At 38.5% G+C, this 24,647-nt stretch overlaps 1 protein-coding gene across 1 annotated transcript in view; it reads left to right on the top strand.

The window, feature by feature from the left end:
• CCDC57 (coiled-coil domain containing 57) overlaps window positions 1-24,647 on the top strand; it is an 80,870-nt gene that overhangs the window by 36,301 nt on the left and 19,922 nt on the right. Inside the window, exons 8-15 of the mRNA XM_044420033.1 lie at window positions 6,375-6,533; window positions 9,125-9,287; window positions 11,659-11,793; window positions 18,693-18,897; window positions 20,297-20,476; window positions 20,753-20,853; window positions 21,989-22,217; window positions 22,903-23,027. Coding sequence (XP_044275968.1) covers window positions 6,375-6,533; window positions 9,125-9,287; window positions 11,659-11,793; window positions 18,693-18,897; window positions 20,297-20,476; window positions 20,753-20,853; window positions 21,989-22,217; window positions 22,903-23,027 — 1,297 coding nt within the window. The remainder of the gene's footprint in view (window positions 1-6,374; window positions 6,534-9,124; window positions 9,288-11,658; window positions 11,794-18,692; window positions 18,898-20,296; window positions 20,477-20,752; window positions 20,854-21,988; window positions 22,218-22,902; window positions 23,028-24,647) is intronic.

Here is a 24,647-nt window from a genome sequence, read left to right as displayed (position 1 = left end):
AGTCCTGCTGATTTCAATTACTCTGATTGCCATTTTCTTGGAATTCCATTTATTGATGCTTATTTGTCAGCATTTGTCTGATTGACATATTTAACACTGTATTATAGTATTTAACCATGTGTGAGACTCTTGTAACATTACTTAGTTTTATCAAAATGGCAAGTTATTGCAATGCCTAAAAATGCTATAAACACAGGAATACAGGCCTTGTTTATATTTGCACTCTGCTGTACAGTCTTCCTATATAAATGTACCCTGTACCTTAGATCCACATCTGAGGCCCTTCTGAGGGAGCCCCCTCCTCAGGAAATAAGGAGAGTGGTAACAAGAAGAAGGGCCTTTTTGGAAGTGGCACCCCGACTTTGGAATGAGCTCCTCAGAAAAGTTCATCTGGCATCATCTTTATACTCTTTTCAGCACTAGGCAGAGACCTTTTTATTTAGCCAATATTTTAATTGTTAATCTATTTTTAATAGTAATTTAATAGAATGTGGTATATCTCTTATGAAAGTATCAGTTCTGCTAAGATGAGGTGGATGTGCTTTTATTTCCTTACTGTTTTATTGTTATTTGATTTCTATATTTTATATCATTTTTACATGGCTTTATTGTTGTAAGCCACCCAGGGAGCCATGTGGCTAACAGGCAAGCTAGAAATCAAATAATAAATAAATAATAAATAAAGTAATTTTAGATACCTTGGATTCTAAATTTTGGGCTGGTGGAAATCTTTAATTCAGAGATTTGCTGAAGAGTACTGGTTCTCAGAGCTGATTATATGAAGAGGGGAAAGTTCCCATTGTCATCTGTTGTTAATATCACATGGAAAGCTCTGTCCCTCCCAACAGCAATAACTTATCAAGCCTTGAAGGTGGGCACTCAGACCCTCCTTTCCTTTTAGTCTAATGTATGATAACTTCCAGCTATTCCTGGAGCTAAAGCCATTGAACTAACCTTCCTGCTTTTCCCATCTCATGGAGGTGGGAAGGATTGAAATGAGGTGCTTGGTCTCTTTTTTGCTTCATAACATATGAAATGGAAACTAAGCCGTTTATCACCTCCACTCTTACAAGTAGAATGCAGACAGACTGCTGTGGTCTCAGCTGGGGCTAAACCTGCATGCCCTCTATCTCTCCTTCTCTGTTTGGGAGGATAGAGAAGGAAGAGGTTCCATTATGGGGTCACAGCAGGATTGACAATAAAGCCTGCAACACTTGGCATCTGTTTTAATATGAGCACCTGCATTTGTTAGAGATTTTTGAGAGATTTATACTTAATTGTGATCTTACTTGGAAAAAGGCAAAGTTGTTTCAATTCCATCTTCAGGTCTGTAGATGACAATGATGATATTGTTTGTTCATATATTTCTCTTGATTTTGAGCTTAAAATGGTAATTTCATCTATCTTTAATTCTTTATTCACATTCATCTTCCAGTTATATTGATCATCGTATCCTACAAAGAACCACAGTCTTCATTATAGCAGCACAGTGTATTGCAGGTGTAGTTAGATGGTAATTGGAGCTATGCCCTTAGACTTCAAGCAATTTCTTACAGAATGCTAGAATCAGTTTTACATCTTGATTCTAAATGAATGTTTAGGAAATGCATTTTCCTTGCAAGCACTATTGAATGTAGTGCAATTAGAGAAAAAAAATGGAGCTCCATGCCTCTCTCTGCATCAAGAAAAGAATTTGCATAAAATTACCTCACTAATTCCAAAGGTATTAGATTTATTTAGGATTATTTTAATTACACAATTAAATTCATCTATAGGTTTTAACTAGCCTCAAAATTCATTACTGTGGAGTAATTTCAATAGACCTTGAAAAGAATAAATTATATTCATCTTAAAGGGTGAAGAAATGCACATAGTATTTTAGATTTACTAATTGGGGTAATTTTATCTTCCTGAAAATCAGCCACCATATCATAAGATGACAAAGAAGTTATACATATCATTGATTTCTTTAAAAATGAAAAATGGTCCAGGGATAAGCTACAGAATAGAGGGTAGCAAACCTAATTTAGGATGGATTTCAGAGTTTCCCAGCTTGCTCTCTGCCTGAGGGAGCTTTCAGTTTCCCCCAAGGGTGGGAGGTGATCAACAATGCCACTCCATTAAGTTCTAAGTGCTCACAAAGGTAAAGGCAAAGGTTTCTCTATGACATTAAAGTCCAGTCATGTCTGACTCTTGGGGGCGGTGTTCATCTCCGTTTTCTAGCAAAGGAAGCCAGTGTTTGTCCGCAGACAGTCTCCGTGGTCGTGTGGCTGGCATGACTAAACACCGAGGTGCACGGAACGCTGTTACCTTCCCACTGAAGTGGTACCTATTTACTTGCATTTATATGCTTTCGAACTGCAAAGTTGGCAGGAGCTGGGACATAGCACGGGAGCTTACCCTGTCCTGCACATTCAAACTGTCAACCTTTTGATATACAGCCCAGCAGCTCAGCAGTTTAACCCATTGTACCATCCGCAGTCCCCTCTTAAGTGCTCATACAGGAGGTTAATACTGCCCTCTCTCCCACGTATACACAGATATGCTTTCTACACATGTCCAGGGCTGGAGGATTAGATCCTGCTTTTGGTATGAGGCTGCAACCCACGTGGTGTATTTTATCATGCTATACATCTGTGCCAATTTAGTTGCATCTGCTATGATCTTTTTGCTTTCTGTCGTGTGTGTGTGTGTGTGTTCATTAACCTGGCAGACTCTTCAGCTATTAAGCAGTATAAAATGAAATAAATACATAAAATCTGATTGGAGAAAATAGATTTCAAACTACTTCAGGTGTCCAAGGTCACAGCCTAAACCTACAGTGAATAGTGGTAGAATGAGACTAACATTTATGTAGAAGCTAGACGTCACTAGTCAGTTAAAGCAAACAGTGTATTCACCTGGGGAAATGGTGTGATAGAAAATTCTAAGGCTGGTTTTTAAAGAAAAGCTTTACCAATATTCATTTATTAATAAATGCCATAATTTATATGGAAATATGTGAGCAAAGTGATATAATGTTCATTCACTGTGTATAGTTCTGCAAAGTGCTTGGTGGATAAGTAGAGTGTGATAGTGTTAAATAGACTGTTTAGAACTAGTAAGGAAAGTAAAGAATTTCTAAACATTTGCTATAGTGTTGTGTAAATTAAATGTGCATACATTTTTTGTGTTTATGCCAGATTTTGACAGCACCAAAACTAGTATAAAAGTGGAAAAATATCAAGAAGGCTTATAAAAACTAAGAGTGTGCAATGGCTTCCAATTGAAGAGAGACAGATAGAGTTGCTAAAAGGTATTAATATTTAGTCATGTGTAAGAATATTGGTACAATCTAGAGGCCTGCACACTAGTTTACTTCTCATTTCCATCTGAGAGAGGAACACTGCTAAAGTACAGTGGAATATGTCTTGCTTGTAAAAGGCTTACTGCCACAGACACATCATTCAGGTTTACTATCATGTAATGTAAGGAGCAGGAAACCAACAAAAACACTATTTTTCACTCTATGCATTTTAATTCTATGAAATTATTTGCTTTGGGATATTGCAAAGTCCAAAAGCATAAGAATAGAATAGTATAATTGGTCTTTCAGCCAGTTGTAATTTAAGATGATGTGGTTCTTGGCATCTGGTTCCAAGAAAAAAAAACTTAATTTTAAGTACAGTTCTTAGCTGTAGTCAATTATACTGGATATTCACAGTGAAAAATGTGACTCACTTGCAAATTAAAAATAGTGTCTGAATATTGAATATTAAATAAAGCAATCACTGGTGCCTTTGAGTTCTCAGTGGCATCCTTCATTAACACCTGTTGTTCCTGGTTGTGTTTAGAGATAGAATTTTGTGCTAGAAAATCTGATCTGTTAGATCATATGTTGTTACAAAGTTGGAGCATCATTATGTTTTTATTTTATTGATGTAAAACTAGATACCCATAACATAGGTACCTCTTCCAGAGTACTCATTAAGCGAATGTCAGACTTAGCAATAGCAGCTTGGTCTTCTATGTCTGTGCTCTAGGCCATAACAATTCATTTTGAAAGTAGAGTGCCTGTGTGGTGTTACTAATTATAGTCTGAGGGAAACCAAATCCTGTTCCCTAAAACAGAATTCTAAATGTCCTGGAGAGACAGCACTCAGTTCACTGATCAGATGGAAGGCATCAGCTGCTGGTTACGGAAATGCATGGCTTGAATAATGTGTACTCGAAATCAATTTAAGATAAAAATTTCTACATCAGGCAGGCAGATTCTGAAACACAAATGCATTCCATTAGTACACCACAGACTTGCCCAACTTGGTGCCCTCCATATATATTGGACTACAGCTTCCATGACTGGCTATGCTGGCAAGGAAATATGGGAATTGCAGTCCTGTCCATCTAGAGGTCATTAGTTTGGGAAAGGCTTGTATGTTTTATTTATTTATTTATTTATTTATTTTATTAAAACATTTTTATGCCGCCCCATTCGCCGAAGCCTCGTGGCGGCTCACATCAATAAATTAAAATAATTATAATATAAATTAAAATATAAATATAAAATTAAAATACAACAGTACAGTATAAAATATACAGGTATATTTAAAAGTAGTGGCAATATCTACCATTTTAAATTGTTAATCTCTGATATTCTTACATCAAGAAGTTACTTATCTGTATTAAACTAATCATCCATTTTACTTAGTTGCCATTTATAGATACATTATCCAGGTATTTGTCTGATGAAAAATATTTTTGGCCTAGTGACCATTGAGCAACTTGAGACAATAAATTCCAAAGCTTAACCTTACATCTTATGTAAACAAGCCCTTTATTTTGTTTATCGTAAGTCTGTTTAAGGGGTGGGAATCCGTTTGCAGTCCGAAGGCTGAATGTAAAGCACCCTAGGTTTCATCCAGATAGCCATTTTCAGCTGCCTAGGTGAAGTGTTGTGGAAAGGGAGGGGAGACTTCTCTATTTGGATATAGAGCAATCCACTGACCCCAGCCTCCTCCCGCCATGCCCCTTTTCCTCCTCTCCAAGGATGACTTCCAACCTCAGAGAACCTCAGCTGGTACAAGGTTGGCAGGGGCTCCATTTTCAGAGTCTGAACTCTGAGGTCGTAAGATGTAGGAGATGGGGTTCCCAATAATCCTATCCCCCCGTTATTTCAACAATATCAGGGGGCCATAGGATTGCATCCTAAGGTATTTAGCTCCAAAATTTTAAATCATTTCTTCTTAGATAATGTAATCTACTTTTATCGTAAATATTTTTCTTAGTAATGTGTGTACAATTGTACTGCATCTGCTTTGAAGTAGACAGACCAATCTACACTCTTGTGAATGTAACAACCTATTCTTGCTTCTTTGTTTTTGCTCATTTTCTGTATAAGTTCTAACAGTACCTTTTATTTAATCCTTCAGCATATATTATTATTTATTTAATACATTTCTGAATTGCCCTCCCACTCAATGAGCAGTTGAGGACCTTTTCATTCAAAACTGCCAACATTTCCCAAAACACTGAAACAAATTGCTAAAATACATAAATTTCATTTAAACAAGGAAACCATTTAAACAGGGATAGGCAACTTTTGGTGCTCCTCATGATTTGGGTCTATAACTCCCATAATGCTTCAATATTAGCTATGCTGGCTAAGACTAATGGGGGTTGAAGGCCAAGGCCAAACCATATTGAAAGTAGCAAATTATTTATCTCCATTCTAAAATCAAAGAATGGCGTTAATCAGTAAAACATGGTCCAATTGTAATAGTTATGTTTGTTCCATTTATAACATTGCCTTATGAACTCCTACAAACAGCTCATTTACTTTCATTGAATACTACCAGTTACATTCTGAAAAAGGTTAACTATGGTTAAATATTAGATAGAAGGAAGAAATATATTTTCTGCTATCCCAGAGCTTTGATCTTTCCTTTAATCACTTTCTTTCTATCTAGCTTCTGCTTATCTTATGAAATAGTCATCCAAATACACCTGAGATTGTCGATTCACTTAACAAGAAGAAACCTGAACTACTACCTTAAGGTTACATGCAAACCATTTTGGAACCATAGGAACCATTTTTTACTATAAAATACACCACAATATAATCTTTATCTACAAAACGTATCTGGGTTAGCATTTGCCTCTCATGTTTGCATTTGTATTAGACTAGGAATCCGTTATATTGGTTATCTGAAATTTCTGTTTATTCAAAGCTATTTAAATATTATTTCACTTTACTAAAATGATTGATTTTTTGATATTTGGAATATTTTCCAGAGCATTCAAATTAGTGTTCTTTGCCTTTTTGTGTGCTTTTTTGGCTTTCTTAAAGCCACATGAAAAAAACTGCTCATGTGATTTGTGTTCTGTATATTTTATAGACTTGAGCTAGAGCTGGAGGCACTGAAAACAAGCTTGGATTCTCAGACAGCTCAAATATCCAGGGAGGCAGTTTCAAAAGACCTTCAGATTCAGGCATTCCAAGAAGAAGAGCTGAAACTGAGAGCGCAACTAGCTAGCCTATTACAACATATTGAAAGGTAAATAATTTTGAAAGACTGATAAACTTTTTTTTTAAACAGGGCCTTTCTTCATGGTCAATCGCAATGCACACCAGCCACATTTAAGCCTTTGAGCACTAATTCCAGAATGCCAATAATAGTTTCCATACTTAATAAATGGTAATATGACTCTTTTGGTTCTCCTTTTGCTGGCTCGCCTTTGATACCCCACTCTCATTCATTTCTCATATTCAGTCAGTTGTTAAATCTTGGGTGATTCCGGATGAAGCCTTATTGCTTTACTTCACTGCCCCATTCACAGAATGTTTCAGTAGGCATCCAGACATCATCTCATTCCTCTTGTAACTCTCTCATGTTTTTCTTCCATTTTTCACTACAGAAAATCCATTAAAGGAAAAAGATAACATTGTTGTCTCTGTTGTTATTCTTTGGTCATTTGGCCTGTCTGGAGTAATTAATTTCACTCAGTGCTTCAGCCATATGATGCCCCCCACAGTCCAGTGTCATAACTATTCTGTTACCAAGAAATAGAACTTAAAGTACCTGTATACAGTTGTAGAAGTGTTCTGTAAACACTCAGTTTCAGTTGTGCACATTGTGTTTTATGGGACAACTAGACTTCAGTCATTAAGACTGTTGATGCCTTGCTTTACTGATTGTGAAAAAGGCTCCCAGAGTAGCTTTTATACAGAGTAGAAGCAATCACTCTCAGAAAAAAGCCCAGGGCACTAGAGTCAGGAAAGATTTAGCTCCTTTTTCAGTGTCATTTTTGAGTCCACTTTTTTCCATATAAGTGAGTGTCTGCCATTAACACTTTTGGAAAAAGGTGAAACAGAACACTTGGGAACACTGTTGTGTTAGTAGTGACAGTAGGTGACCCAATTCAGCTGAAAGGGACCCTTTGGCTGGAAGAAACGTAACAAGAACCCACTGTGGATTAATTTTCCTGTAGTTTTTTATTGTAGTAACTGCTGCCGTTTTAAATATTCAAGCTGCAACAGGGGCAAATTATATTGTAGTGTAGAAATCTAATGAGGGTGGGTTCTTAGGGTTGTTAATAAGCTACCTGCAGCCCATGGGTTCTGTGTGGGTTGTCAGCCATCCCAGCAACTGACTTTTCCAGGTTCACTCATTACCATAAGATAGAGTGCTCTCCACACACAGCTTAAATATTCAAAATGGTGGTGGGCGGCTGTTGCAGTGAGAAGCCCACAAAGAAAATTGCAAACCAGCCCAGTTAAGAGGACTTTGAGCGGTCATTTACCACTAATACTATGGTAGTTTTGCACATCAGTAAGGACTGATTGGCACCTTGCCATGGGAAAAGACACTACATATTCATCCTTGTGTATTGCCCTCTACCCATGGCAGGAAGACATGGGGCTGTTGTTCTCCTTTGACCTTAGAATCCAAGAGAAGCTGTGGCAGTGACCACCCAGTCATGTCCATGTTGGACTGCATGAATATGAGCTTCTATCTGAAGAGGGCTACTAGCCATTTAAGGCAGAAGAAAGGCAAAAAGCCAGGTGCAGGCTGACATAATATTAGTGATTTTTGGCTCTCTACCCACAGACAACTAAGAGGAAAGGATGAGAGTACTGGGGAACTGGCTGCTACCATGTCATGCTATGCTTCATCTCTCTGACTTTTTTCTCCCTTAAAGGGCCAGTAGGCTTTAAAGCAGAAGAAGGTTAGAGCTGAGCATGCAAATTGACACGAAGGCAGCCCCAGCAAACACCCTGCAGTACTGCAGCTGCAACCAATCAAGCAATAACTGGCTAAGATGGTATTAAGTTGGGAGATCACCTAAGTATTAAGGTCATCCAGTATGAATGAGATAATCCAGAGATCCAGTGTAATGTAGCAGTTAGAGTGTCAGGCTAGGACTGGGGAAGACCTGGTTCAAATCCCTACTCAGTCCTAAAGCTCAATAGATAACCTTGGGACAGTCTCTGTCTCTCCCTGCCCCCCACTACTCCTCTTCAGCCCCCTCCTCTCAGCTATCAATACATAGCTGTTTAGTCCAGGAAAGCAACAAATTACAAGCCTGCTCTTGTTTTCCTTTTCTTTGTTTTATACATTTAAAAACTACAGTGCTTTTTGTGTTTCCCTTATGGTGCGCTCCTTGCTACTTTTGCTGAAAGGATCTTTTTAGCATCCCATATTTTGAGGGCATGAAACTATATTTCACTGTGATTTCATTGCTCTTTTGAAATGTTAGTTTACTCTCCTGCACATGCGCACACACAACATTCTTCCACAATTAACACAACCTATAAAGTTGTTTCTTCCAAGTCTGTTGGAATAAATTTATCCTGAGATCAGCAAACTCTTTGCCTGCCTGAATGTTCTCTTTCAGCTTCACAAGTGTTATACTACCATTGGGTCTTTCCTGTCTCTAAATCCAAAAAAGTCTTAGTAATTCTTTTACTTTCTATGCTATCTGATGGGCTGGAGTTCTGTGTGTTATGCACAGCACACTTTAATTTTAAAGGATTTAAAAAAAAACACATTACTGAATATTTTGGTACATTACAGCACTGATAATAATGAAATTCTTGCCCTCCTAAATTAATAATCTGAAAACACCTTGTTTTGCTTTGTCTTAGATATAAACAAGAACTTTCACTAGCAGCAGAGAGAGAAGCAATTCTGGAAAGAGCTAAAGTGCAAACAGAGCTGGACTGGCAGCGGCATTGTGAGAATGCTGAAAGAAATCAATATCAGAAATCAGAGGCTCTGATACACAGCCTGTCAACAGCTAGGGACCAGGTCAGAACTGCATTACATTTCCAGCAGCTTAGCACAGAATATTAGTAGAGACATCTTTCGTGATGGAAGATTTGATGATTTAGGAGTAACCATTCTTCTGTGCTTCTAGCAAATGCTTGATGGTTCATGTTCCTCATGGGGTTAACAATCTCTTTCTGTAAAGTATTTAGTCTGCACTGAATCAGAGGATGCAAGAAAGTGATTTGGTTTAAATAATGTATATAAATAGCATGACTAGATCTTAATATAGGTCTAGCTGAGTTTTCTCAGGAGGATTCTTTCCCCCCTGCCTGCATTTGAAGATCAACTGGACAAAAGGGCTGGCTAAAAGAACTTTATTTAGTGCTGCTTTCATCTAGCAAAGCAGAGTATACAGGGGGAAATTCTGTTTCTGGCAACCTGCATACTATTAGAAATAGTACAGCACAGCCTGCTGTTTGGTACATGTTGGAAGGTAGAAAGCAATAGCCTTTGACAGCTGTTGCCTGAACATCTTGGGGCATAATAATGGCATCAGATGCTGAGATGGACTGATCAGTTTCCCATAACTTCCAAGTCACTTACGGGACCTCTCTTTTGTGTGAGAGTGCAGGAAGCCCACACCCGGTTGCATCACAGCTAAGGACACAGCTTGATGTTCCAGCATTCAGCTTAATTTGTTGTTTTCCACTGCCAAGCTACTGGAAGCTGCAGCTAATACAGGACCCCATAAATTAATATTGTTGTTGAATCCCAAAGGAAGAATCCATCATGTCTGTAGAATACAGTTCCCTTGAAGGAAATTGATACATGCTGCATTACGCCACCTCAGGGGGGAAGAGGAAGAGGATGCATGTATATCCTGACTTTTTGCCCTCTTGTGAGGAACCCAAAGAGGCTTACTTAACTCCATTTTATCCTCACAGCAACAACTTTGTGAGGTAGCCTGAGAGTGACTGGCCAAGTCACCCAAGTGAGTTTCATGGCCATGTAACTAGAAGAACCTGGATCTCCCAGGAGCCCCATCCAACATTCTAACCTTCATACCACACTGACTCTCAACAGTGGTAGAGAAGAAACATATAGCTTTCTTATTTTCTTGCATGCCCCCTCACTTTCCCCATGATCAGTAACTTCTCATCATAAATTATACTGCATCAGCTGTGGTCATAAGAGCTGCAGCACAAACAATTTTTGAGATGCCGGTCAAGACTGACCTGGACAACATAAGTGAAATTCAGTCATTTGTGCTCACCCAAGTCATTCTCAACAAACTGAATTTTAATGATAGCTGGGGGATCCTAGGTGGCCATTTATTTTTTTCTGGGTTATATATAAACAGTGTTCTAGGCCAAGGTGATTAAGATGGATGTTACATCTTGACTTGCAGCTGAAAGGGAACAGATTAGAAGTAAACACATGTAGAGGGCAAATATTGGCTCTGTATGCTGAGGACCACTGACCTAGTGTTTGTGTGGTTGTGGTAAATGGGCCCTGGTGTAGCACTGATCCTGCATGTGTACTCCTAAAATCTCTGGAAGGGATGTCAAGATCTGAGATCACAAGTGAAGAATGTTAAGTAATCAGAACAGAATATCTGGGACCATGCATAGCTTCCCTTTAACTAGGCAGTGAGCAAATGACCAGTAATTCCAAGTCAGGGCTGCTTATTTGGGAGCTGCTCCTCCCATGATTGGCTGAGCAGAAGAGGAGGAAACTGAATACAGGGCTGTCCCTGGGTTATAAATGCATTCCATTCCTGAGAAAATGGAAATTTGTCTTTAGGCCAAATTTGTATGCAAGTTGGATCACATATTGTCAGCCTTCCACATTTATGAGGGTGAGGAGCCCAGGACCCCCATGAAAGTAGAAAAACCACAAATATCTTAAACCTCCCCCCCCCCAATCTCACTAGCACTTTGCTCACTTTGCAGCAAGGAAATGCCAGAGAGATTTCTGTCTCCACAGTGGCAGGGCAGGAAGGCATGCTTTGGAAGCCCTACCTCTCCTTTTTTGCTTCTCTCTATAGTAATGACGATTTTCCACGGTACTTTTTAAAATTAATAGGGTTGTTCATAACTCAAATGTTCATAACTTGAGGATTGCCTACACTGGTTAATAAGGCATTATCCAACTATATCTTGAGTACATGGAAATGAATTGGTTATTGATTTAACATAATGTATTCCATCTATTTTAGAAAGCTACTTTGCATTTCTTCAGAACTTTCTGCCCAAAATGCAGATGATCTGTCTGGATTGAGATTAATTTAAATTAGAAAGAAGAGTAAACATTGTGTGGGGTGGGGATGTTATGATAACATTAAAGGTACCAAGAGGCTCAGAAAGTTTGAAAGAAGGTATTGTTATTATACTGTAATTCTGTTTTATAGCTTACTGCTGAACTACATGAGAAAGAGCGTGAATTGCATGAACTAGAAAGGATCTCATCTGCCGTAACCCTTGAGAGGGACAAGGCCATTCAGAAACTTCAAAAGCTTGATCACTTGCCAAAAGGAGAGAAACAGGTTGAAATTACGCAATACTTCTTGAGAGCTAATTATTGGGAAAGCAGTATCTTTTTGAGGGATGTAATGCAATGGATATCCTATTTGTTACCAACCGGTCTACTGCAGGGGGCAATAGAAAAGGCTTTATTTTAGAGTTAATTTGCTCTTTTTTCTGATATGAGTATAGTGTCAAAGTTGTTTTACTATGATTGTCTATGTGCTGATGTTTAAGTATTAAGTACTTGAGCTATTGACCCTTTGTGTACCTTTGTGTTGTTAGCTTGCTCTCTCTCTGTGTGTGTGTTTGGTGCACATTTGTGGAGTGATTGGAGCATTAAATTCAATGAGAGTCCTGGACTGACTTAGGCACTGAAGGGCTTCAGACAATCCAATCAAACAGGACTAGTTCCTGCATATATGGAATGGAGAGAAGCAAACTGGAAAGTTTCCTTTAAAGGAAAGCACAATGATGCTTAAAAACTTGTAGACTGAATATTTGGAAGGAGGGGAACTGAGCAAGGGCAAATAGCATATGCTATTTATTACTGCTTAAGAACTGACATATTAGAAGGGATCTTGCACAATGACAAACCACAGTAGTTTCCTATGCAAGATGCTTTGTCATATTCATGTTGTGATATTTTAGCACAGTACGTTCAGTTTTTTGAAACCATGCATGAAACAATGTTCTTTTTTATGGTTTCCATGCCTCACCATGGTTTTCACAGTCCTGGTATGCAGTTACCATAGAGTTCTCCAGAAAGAGGAAAAGCTGCACTAGCCTTCTAGCATGGGACTGAATTTCAGGCGTGGACTGATGGGATACTTACATGCCTCTGATCAACAGAAACTGCAGTTACACACATGTATCTTCATACATATAACTCTGTCATATTGCTTGTATTCAGTAGTTTCTGAGGATACAAGTAACACAGGAAAAAGTTTGAAAATGTTTTATGCAAGGAATGAAGTGGCTACAATCAGTAGCCCAGCCTTGTACAATTCATTACTTCAAGTCTGGCTTTATAGCTTATTGCTAAATATGTATTTAAAACACAGGCAGAAGTTTCTGCAGCAGTGTTTTTGTTTTGAATGTTTTTGTGACTATTAAAAACCACCTTTTTGCTTTGACTTCCCAGCAGCAAACCTCTTCATGCCAGTTTGAATGGCAAATACACTGAACCACAAATGGGCATAGAGAACAGTTTGTCCTTATGGTCAAAGCTATCTATACAGAGTGGGAGGTCTTGTCGCCTTTTGGCCTGGCTGCAGGTGCATGGAAAAATGTAGGAGTTTCTTCCAACATTTATTACTATACATAACCGGAGAATCAATTGTAGTTTTGAGTTAACTCGTGTAAATATTAGGTAATGTCTGGAAGTATGATTGTATGGTGAGGTGATTGCTAGCCTCAGCTAATGTTTGACATCTCCTGCTTTTGAGCTCATATCAATATAGTATTGTGGCTAGCTTTAAAAGGCTTTCTATTTCCTTACACAAGCAGGAGGAGAATAGCTTTTTATTATTTGCAGAGTCATTCTTGCTACCCTCTGCCCTTGAAGACTGTTGTACGTGGGTAATTGGCTCCAACACAATGTGTGTACAACTGGAAATAGAAAGTAACCTCAAATCTTTCTGTAGAGCTCCCCTTTTAAATAATGGAGTGGATAGAGAGCTACAGCTAGTTATCAGGTGACACTTTCTGCTTTGGACATTATGCAGCAAACATGTGAAAGAGACCACTTGAAAAAATCCGAGGTATTATGCAGCTTTTTGAGGAATTGCCTAGCCTGGAAAACAAAATAGATTTTTACCACCCTATTAAGCAATACACAGTGTCAAGAGGCATGTCTCTATATTTATAATTATATTATTTAGAGTAAGGATGGGCAGACTTCAGGTTTATGGGAGCATGTTTGTTTTTTTTATTAGAACACTGAGATTACCCAGCAGAGTCCGGTGCAAAAGGCACTACTTAAATTAAAGAATGCTGAGCCCGATAATTTGCTTTGAGTAGGAAGACCTGAATGCAACACAAAGTCCTTCTGCACAAAAAATTACTCCTAGTTATCCCAAATTGTCTTCATTTCAGCACTCTCAGGAAAATGGGTGGTTTTATTGCTCTTAGTTAAAAAGAAAAAAATTACTAAAAGAAAAAAAGGAAATTACTAGGTTTTCTTGTTAAACTTTTGCCAGCCTACTGCAAATCTCCAAGGCATCCAGAAGATGACCTGGCTCTACATTTGGCTCACTGCTGACTTAGAAGGCAATTGGGTTTGAATGATTCTGGTCTGATTAAACATGCATAATGGCAAATATTATGACCTGCCTGGTTGGGCCTGCTTACACATAATGACAAATTGTAGGTTAATTAACCCACAATTTTCCCGGGAGAGAGCTATAGCATATTAGCTGTGTCTGCTTTTAATCAACAACTTAGGATTGGCATGAGAATCAGACAGATATTTGCATGTTTCTCCCTGTTTAATTTAATCAAGGGTACTGGAACTATATTCTATATTCTATAGTTCCAGTACGTCAGCAGCCGTTGAGAACCTTAATGGCATTCCAAACAGGTTCTAAATTGTGCCTTTTGGAACCAAAATGGATCCTTGAGCTAAATTGTCAAGGTAATGACAGTCAAACTTACACTGCACACGGTATCAGAAAGCCAGTTTGTCTGAAGCTTCTCTGTACAATTTCATGCTCTCTTTAGTCAGGAATTGCATTCTTGCTGAAGAATCAAGATCAGAGCATGGGCCCAACCACTCTTGGACCCTGCACTACTTTGTGATGCCAGAATGCTCTTGCTAGTCAGAAGTACTTTCTACCAGCTTCCTTTAATGTTTTTCTTCCAGGAAATAGGCTTGACCATTTTAATTCATGTTATAATTACTATATAACACTACTGTAACACACCATATGTGGCTGCCTCTAAAATATTCTTCCATTTGTAAACTTCACATTTTCCCCATTGTTGTTTCCAACTTTTTCTCACCAGAAAACATCTATTAACAAGAAAAAATAGCCTTGTTCACATGCTGGGCTTATTGGAGACTACGTAATCCACATTGAGCCTTATTATGTGCCAGCTACCATTTTGAATATGCAATCCCCACTCAGGAGTTGTCACACCGTGCAAATCCAGCCACTGAGAATTATTTGAAGATTAAACAACCTTGGTTTTTTGCATGGTTATGCAAGGGTTGTTAATCCAGTTTATTGTAGGTTAAACGATCCCAGATAAACCTGGAATGTTAGGCAAACCATGTCTCTAGCTGCAAAGTCTCTTTTGATTTGGAGTGCCAGGAGTCCTCTGTCTGGAAGCACCCAGGATATCTGAAGAAATATCTCCGGCTGCGTGAACCTGCCCATGCACCAAACATAATACATGAAGCCCTATTCTGTGTTCTCCTGCTGACAGATATGCTGTGGGTGAACTCTGAAGTTATGGCCTTTATAAACAAGGCACATAAAGTATGGAAACTGCCCCCAAAAAGGAGGTCTGTTTGGGTCCTTCACTGCTTACTCTGTGATGAGGGCTTATTGGTCCCACGATGTACCCCGCTTTGGTGTTAGCTGTGGAGATTTACTCATTTTCCAATATTTTCCAGAACACTGTACAGTGTTCTGTGCTGCGAACACTTTAACCATTTGTAATTTCACCCCCTGCATGAGATTTAAATTTTTCTTGGTATATTTATCATTGAGAAAACTCACAGCGTTCCAGGGACTATGTCAGACAATTCCCTTTCAACTGCTCTACTCTTCCATGATAACAGCTATTTTCATGTGCTGTGGCAAAGCTGTGTTGTGTGAAATACTATTATGAATGTTGAAGGTAAAGATATCTTGTGGTGCACTCTAGTGGTTGCCTACCTTCCATTCTAAAAATTAGATTCTCCCTGAAAATCTTCAGACTTTTTGGAAAATCTGGAGATGCTTTGGGAGGATAGATTGAAGATTAAGGGAATGTTGTCAAACCTGATAAGAAAATTATTCCTTAAAATTTAAGACTGAAAATACTCTTCTGACATATATTCGGAAAGATAGGCTACGTTCTTAACGCCTGGACTTTATTAATTTAGGCCTTAGAGCCAGAAACACTGTTATGAGCTGATTCTTAATGTATATATTTTAACTCATGTGTGTTATTTTTCAAATGTAATGTATATTATTACATTGCATTTATATCCTGCCATTTTCCTTTTATAAGGAACCCAGGGTGACTTACATAGTCCTCCTCCTTCTCTCCATTTTACCCTCACAACAACCCTATGAAATAGATTAAGCTAAGAGTGGGTGGTCCACATGCAGCCATAAAGCTGCCACCATGCCACACTGGCTCCTACATTTCAACAAAAAATGGTGCTCAAGCCCATTTGTATGCCATAATACTGTGTGCACAATAGGGAGCGATTCCATCCCCTCACAAAATCTACCAAGACATTTAGAGGAAATAAAGAGTATTTAATGGCAATTAAGAACAGTGGTGAGAACATTCCTCCTCAGACTCCTGGTATTCCAGTCCTGGGTATTCCATATCAAGAATCACAGAAAGTACAACAGGGATGGTATGCTTCATAATTAACAGATATTTTGTCTGTTTATTCAGAAATAGAAAACACTGGTCTACAAATGTTGGGAAATTATTGACCTCCGAGATAAAATGTGCTAATTCTTAAATATTTTGATTAGATGAATTAGAAAACAGGTGATAAAGGTGCTGGTTGCTAAAGTTTTCAAGATATTTCACAATAAAGATTTATACACAGACGAGTATATTTGCCTACAAGGGAGGGAGGCGCGTGATGATCATGATGCCGTGTAACTTCTCGACAAAGTACGTTAGAACATTGAAAATGGTACCACATGGAAGTGTATAAATTTATCTTCACTTTGAGACTAAAGATTATTACCTAACTAATGTATTGTCCTTTTATTGCAAAGTATATTTGTCTTGGTCTGATCTACGCATCATACAGTTACATCTGGTGGCTTGTGAAAGTGTTATTGCCTAACATTTCCAAGGAACAGTTGTGTGATATTTTCCCTCAGAAGCCAAGATGCCTTGAAACTGTGTAAACAACGCAGATAATTTCTGTTCCATTTGTGGCGAGGTTACATTTGTATCTCAAAAGTGCAGTATGACGGCAGTGGTAAAAAAGGCATACCACCTATATTTTGAATGCAAAATAGGGGATCAGGACAAGAGTTGGGCCTCTCATTATTGTTGCATTACATGTGCAACTTATCTGCGTCATTGACTAAACAAGAAGAAGTCTATGCCTTTCGCAGCCCCAGTGGTGTGGAGGGAACCCACCAATCATAGTAGCAACTGCTATTTTTGCATGGTTTCCCCCAGTTATAAAAGGGATCTTAAGAAAGAAGAACTGGACCGTGGAATATGCAAACATTCCATCCGCGCTGCATCCTGTACCCCATGGTGAGAACTTGCCAATTCCAGATCCACCAGAATCCTACTCTCTAGATTCAGATGATGATAAAGATGGTGAGCTTGTCAGTTTTCCATGCAAAAAGCATGAAAATGTTACATGAAAAACCAATAAATGAATGGAAAGTTATGTTATTAGTATCAGTAAAAAAGATACATTTATAATGAGTGGTGTGGCACCATTCTCATTGCTATATCACATTTTGCAGAAAAGTTATGGAGCATAATCACACATCCTCCTCGTAATTTTGAATTATTTTGATGTGATTTTGACCTGAAGCTGTATCTTGAAACTGGAGCCAATTAATACCCAGGACTTAATTTTTCGTTATTAGTGACCCAGTTGTGGTAAAATTAAGCTATTTTCATTTCTGAGGCTTTCTTCTTGTAGACCAGTGAAATAGAAGCACTTCTAATCAATGGATCTGTGCCTCCTCTCTTTTGAGAAGTTTTTGTAACTGTTTGGGCAGCAAAAGGGGTCTGAATGAGCAGCAATGGCTTTTCCCCTTCTATCCATGGGATCATGCAGCTCACAGAATTCTACCCTGTGCTATTCTGGAACTGACCCATATGGATATCCAAAAAGGCATCTTTGGAATCTTAAGATGGAATTTTAAAAAATTGCTTTAGGATGTCATGGTAAAGATAAGTTTATTGACATGCCTTTTGTACTAATTGCAATTTTTGTATGAGCCATGAAATTCTTGATTTGATGACTGTGTGGCATTTCATGTTCAGGAAACTATTTCTGACACATTGAGAAGATGAAACTGCCTTATGGCCACATAATTCCAGTAATTTTCTACTTTGCTTGGCAGCAGTTTGCAGAACTCTCAGGCAAAAAATCTGAATTGAACCTGAAATTTTGTGCAATCTGGATTATCAGTCATGCAATTTGAAAAGTTAACAAATGTACTTTTTTCATTCTGTTTATAATGTTAGGAAAACCCTCTAATCACATTTATTAAACCTGCATCTTCACAATTAAGGTCTATTCCTGCGGATGAAATGTGCCTCTGGCAAATTTGTAGCAGATCTGCCTTAGCCGCCACTGCCCACCCCCATGGCACAGTTCAAGGTCCCTTGGCAAAATTGCACTTCCACATACTCTTTCCACTGGTACCTCTGAGAAACCAAGCTATTAAATTGAGCCGACCCAGTGAGGCTTCTCTCCTATAGCATATCCAAGTTATATTACACTTATCACTAATAGCTGGCCTGGTCGTATCACACATATCACTAATACCAGCTACTAACAGCATCATTCCTAAGAGACTTCCAGTGTTTGTTGACAATGTTGTTCCTTCTTCTAGCATACATGGGACACATCACTGTAATGACTTTTAAAGGGTTGTTTCACACAACTACATGTTGGTGCAATTGGCTTGCTTCTTTGATTCACATGTTTTGGTTTTGCCTTATAATTCTTGTTTCTTTCTTTAATTGTTTGGTTGCTTTGCAGCCTACTGTAGAGGCCATCGAACTTGGTTTTCCTTCCACTGAGATCCAGAGATTACAAGAACAGAACAATAACCTGCGAGCTGTTATTGCTGAAATGAGAAGAGAAATGGAAACCCTTAATAATCAGGCACTTCCCTCTGAGCATACCAAACTGAAAATGCAAGATGCAGATGGGACCGATTCTACTGCAGTTGTATTCACCCCTGGTAATAAAGTGGATTTGGTTAAGTATTACGGAGGACCATCTGCATATGCCCCTTTCTATACTTGCTTTCATCTTCATAACAGACTGTTTAATAGTCTTCTGTGATAAGTCCCATCCATCCTCACATATATGTCCAGTGAGCACTGATTATACAATACATTTCTAACATCCTTTCAAGCATAGCTAAAAGTAGTCTGGAATTTATTGTAAATAAAATTAAAGTTAGATTTGAACAGCTGTGAATTGTTGCAGTGTAATCTCTGGGCAAGATCAGTACATTTAAAATTAATGTTTTACCCAGAAGTATATTTCTTCCAGAATATGTGTTTGAGCTAAGTATTTTATTGAGCTAAAATACTTTCAGAGAATAGCTCTTATAATTATACAAAATGGAAAAAATGATCAAAGATAAAGTGGCTTTCAGTTCCTGCACAAATAGTTAATATTATGCATGTACCAAGTTACAAGCCATATGAAGCAAAATAAAAAATATATAAATATAAGTTGAATACATTCACATATCCCACCATTATCTCTCTTCCACTGAAAGTGCTATTTGCAACATGTCCAAGGCTGTCAGGAAAGCTTTGCTATGGTTGCCACTTTCCTGATAGGCCATTTGTGGAATGCTTGATCTCTGAGTTATACTGAAATAATTTCAAAATCAAGTTTTTAAAAACTATAAAAGATAAATGGAATAGCTTAGTCAATACTGTGCAGTGCTTATATCTGTACCAATTCCTGGTACTATTTCTAATTTTTGTGGCACAATTATATACATTTGCATCACAGATAAATTTTGTGTTTAAATTATGTATGAAAATCTTTTTATTATTATTTTCTTAAAGAAGAAAAATGTAAAGGAGAAATAAAAATGACAGGGGTGCTTACACAGTTATAGCATCTAAATTCTGACTTTTTCTCAATAAATGCTTTGTTGGAGCTTGCAAAAAAGACAATTATAATTCTCTAAACCAGTAAATTTTCCAGTCACTTTGATTCAATTACAAATCATCAACAATATAGGAAAATCTTATTTAGCCTAGGCCAAATGGTTTGAACCTACAATGAAAAATGCAATTTATTACTTGAAAAAATATTTTTACTGTATAGAGCAGAAAATGACTTATCACGTCATTCATCTTGTCCAATGCATGATTGCCTCATTGTTAAAAGGATCCTCAACAGAAGCTACTCTATCCTATTCCCTAACACCTCCAAGGAAGGCTTCGTTTGACAAACACAGGCAAAGAAGTTAATATGCTGGTAATGGATACAAATATATACTTCTGCATTCTTGGGGGAACATTTTTTATTTGTACTGATAATGACCAATGCAAAGTCTCCTTCACATCTGCAGTGGGCTCAGCCTGATATAGGCATTGTCTTTATTTTTACAGACTATGTCCAGTCCTTGGAAGAGGAAATAAGAAAATTGAAGAAAAAAATCCAGGCAATGGACAAGCAGCATGAGACTTTATCTGAAGTTCCTGAAAAAATATTTGTATCTTCGCTTTCATCCAAATGTAATAAAAGTACTCAAATTTCCCAGCAGGACCACATTATCAATGAGAACAATGGTAAAGGAAACAATTTTTGGTGCCCTTAAGGTATAACAACTTTCCTAATGGAAACTTCCACTTCTATGGAGGAAAAAGTAGAAAACAGAATATTTGTATATAGGCAAAGGGAAGATTTATTGCAGTATTATACCTTTTCCTTCTTAGAAGAGCTTTCTTTGTGGGACAGTCATAATGTCTGAAGTGTTATGCATTTACAGAATTTTAGCTAAGGTGCATGCAACTATAGAAGTTGCCCTTAATACAATTAACACTAATTTGTGTCTTCTCTTGCAGGTACATTGCACGCGCATGCAGTTGCTACTGAAATTACTTTGAAAAAGCATAACATCAGAGACCCGGAGGTGGATTCAATGAGGACACAAGAAACGCAGGTGGTAGGGAAACACCGAGATCCTTAGTGCCTTTACAATTACAAAAATATGTTTACCCAGAGAAGAAATGTATAACATCCTCAGAAAAAGGGCTTATTCTGTTAAGAACATCACCAGCATCCTTCTCAAATCTCCACTAGGAGGCACTGTGATTCTATATGCCTTTGCTGTGTGTGCCTTATCCGATTAACAGCAGTTATTTCAATCTAATGGGATACGGTGTTACCTTTAATGACTCACAACTATAAAAGGGCTGGTTTAATTGAAATGGGGACAGCCACAAAGGAGAGTAACTTGTGTTACTGCCTCATACTGCAAGGGATTAATAGCTCAGCTAAATTTGCAGCTGCACAAGCTGAGAGAGTGGGCAAAGTTTATCTTGCTTTGCTAGAATGTCAAATCAACTTTTTTCATAAAAGAATATCTTGTTGAAACCAGTTTTATTTAAATGACAACAAAATATAAAATCCAGTATCTAAAGTATAGGTGTGTAGCCATCATCACCAAAAAGCCAACCCATCACTCTGAAACTCTCCATGGAAGGGACTTTCATAGTCAGGGTTTCTCCATGCACTCTCAATGCATAAAGTTGGTGAAAAGGTGAAATAATGAAGAAGTATCTTAAGCTCTTGGGGATGGAAGAGATCAGAATGAGACATAAGTATACCTGCTGCAAATAGGTCAGATTCCTTAACCCAGGACAAGGACCTGTGTCTGGAGACAATGGGGAGCCAGCACTGGAATTGTAATGCTGCCTCATCAGAAGTGTGTCCTTACTGCTCCCCACTGGCAATGATGTTGCTCCCGTGTACTGGTAGAGAGAGGTGCAGTAAGTGCTGCATTGACTCCTCTACTCAAAGATCCTTTGAGTAGTGGACCCATCCAAAGTAGTGACTTCATTTTTCATGACAGTCTTCAGCCATTCCCATGGGAAATTAGTTTAGGAATGTTTTGATTAACAGAACTACTTCATTTTTGTCTTAGTGTACACAACACACTACACACTATTCAGAATTACCCTCCTTTCATAGTGGTTGCCATTTGGGTCCTCATTCTGCCATAGCAAAATAAATACTTCGCTTAAGATTTTTCTTCTTAACATAAATCTGGAACATTCCTTCTCTCTTTACTCTTACAGGATCCAATGATCAAAAGGCTTCAGAAAAACTCTGTAAATCTTAGACCACAGTTACTAGGCATGGGAGCAGGTGATGGGCTTCAGCAACATACAGGAAACCATGTCCAAATGATGCAAGGTAAATTGAAGGAAGCTGTGAGAAAGATATGCAGTCTGAGCACAGAGAAGCAACAGCTACTAGAGATGGTAAACAGGCTAAGAGCAGAACTAGGAGCACCTTCAAAGAAAGGTAAGTGCACTTAGTAGAAGAACCTTAGTATAAGGAATTCAGCTTTTTGAGTCCAAGGAAGTTTGAAGTCTGAAGTGCTTCGTGCAGGCTCATTGCCAAGATTAAGAGGTCCCAGTTAAAGCTTGAGAATAAAGTTCTAGTGATTAAGAGCATAGCTGTTCCAAGTATTGAAGATGGTGGGATGGAACATGAACAAACTCAGTATTTGTTCCTTATTCTTGGCTATAGAGACCTTCAAGTACTGGCCTTAGGTCAAGGTGGCAACTTGATGTTGCATAATATCAAAAAGCTCTTTTATGTACTTATCATGTATTTATGAAGATCCCTGAAGTAAGCACTTGTTTTTGTTTGGTTTTTTTCCTGGAAATGAGAAACAATGCAGAATGGCATTATTGTATAACAAATGTGAAACCAACATAGATGCCTTGTAAGAGAATTTTAAAGCCTGTGCTCTGCGGCACAGCTTTCTTGGATGGAGTTGAGATAGAAAGGCCATTGCTTGAAAAAGATATTCCCAGGCTGTTTCTACACAACTCTTTACCATTTTACTCCAAGATATTGCCATACTTTATATTTACAGTTGTCATGAGCAATCACCAATAGGCAAGATGTTTTGTCTACTTAAACATGACAAGTTAATGCAATACAGAAAACTCCCATACTTTTATTGTTTTCAACTGTGTAGGATCTTGGAATAGTCATAGCTCAAAGCAGCCTTTCCCTGCTGCACTCTATCCTAAAGAACTTGTGAAGGAGACCAAGCACCGTCTTCTAGCTTTAGAACATCTACAGTACCAGCTTACAACCCAGGTAATATGGTTATGTGTACATGTCCAGGGCCTGCACTGGCTATTCCTTCGTAACCAGCCAGACACAGGACAGTCCAACACTTGTGCCAGCTCCCTGTCACCTTCATCACTTCCCCCACCATGGTACAGCACAGCTTCTACCACCCCCACCGCCTGTTATGGCACCCCCCCCCCCCCGATATTGAATAGTGAGAGTGCCAGCACCAGGGAGAGGATGACATGGGAGCAGCTGGGGAGCTTGCTGCTAAAGTCCTATTTTAGAAGTTACGGGAATGCAACAGGCAAATATAAAGAATACGCTATTCACTAAAAACAGTTACAGTGAATTTGGGAGTCAGATGGCATAAATGGATTCCTTTGCTTAGCTTTCATTAAGAATGCCAACTAGTGTGTCTCCCCATAATGCTCTGAACTCAGAGGATTCCAGAAATCCAATGGAAAGTGGAGGAACATAGAGGCAAGGATGCCACCGTGCTCTCCTCACTCCAAAGGATTTAGATTGCGGATTTTAGCAGTCTAGGCATTTTTTTCTCCATGCAAGGAGGAGGCATGTGTGGGATTATTTGTAAGATGGTGGTGCCTCTTCCCCTCCCTGCCCCCTGGAACCCCCCCCCTTGCCAGCTCCAAAGATAGTCTTTGGAGCCACAACCAACATGGACATAACCACACCAACTGCAGGGGCAGAGGGAGAGTTCTCCAAGAACAGGGAATCAGCTTTGACCTCACAATGTTTTTTCAGTGTTAGAGGTGGGATTCTGACCTATTCTGTGATGCCCAAGACAATGTCAGGGGGTTAGACTCAAAAATGTATATTTTCAGAGGAATAGATCCCATTATTTAATTGGGCATACAACAATGGATGCACTGTAATTGGCTAAATTATCTTTTGAAAATGTTATTTGTTATCATCATACACATAGTTTCACACTGAAGCACTGGAATGATGAAACTGGGACTTTGAGATTAAACCTATGGGAAACATTCACTTAGCACTTGGATGGGGTGGGCAACCTATGGCCCTTATTTCAAAAATTCTATGCATGTAATCAGATCAAACTTCTGACAAGAGGAATTTGTCCCTTTTCTACTAGCCAATGAGTGAGAAGGAAGAGAGAGAGAAAGAAAAGAGGTTGTCCACTCGCCTTTGGCTCATTGCTACCTTTGGCCCACTGCTGGCACAACCCTCCACAGATTACCTTCTGCCTATCCCTGCATCCTGAAGTAACCCTATTAAGATTTCGTGGATGTTTGTGTTATTATATTCTGATTTTAAAAAACCTGTTTCAGGATGTAGCATACAAAATAATAATTCCTGAGTTAAGGTTTTTACTGTTATTTGACTGTGGTAGCTCACATGTTTGTAAGCAATAGATTTGCTTTGTAAATCAAGGAAATCTATGATGCCATTAATAATGCTTGGCTGTGATGATGCACTGAGTGACACTTTATATGTAGTTAAATGCCATGAAGTTAATAAACCTAAACCTGCATAAGTGGAAGCAGGATGGAATTAGGAACTCAGTTTTGACCATGACCATGGATATGGTTGGCATGGGAATCTGGTTTGTCTTTTTTTTTCCTTTCCTTTCCTTTCCTTTCCTTTTCCTTTTCCTTTTCCTTT

This window comes from Varanus komodoensis, unplaced genomic scaffold, assembly GCF_004798865.1.
Source record: "Varanus komodoensis strain SLA01 unplaced genomic scaffold, ASM479886v1 scaffold11, whole genome shotgun sequence".
In the NCBI taxonomy this organism is placed as follows: domain Eukaryota; kingdom Metazoa; phylum Chordata; class Lepidosauria; order Squamata; family Varanidae; genus Varanus; species Varanus komodoensis.
This window is presented reverse-complemented; position numbering and strand designations above follow the sequence as displayed.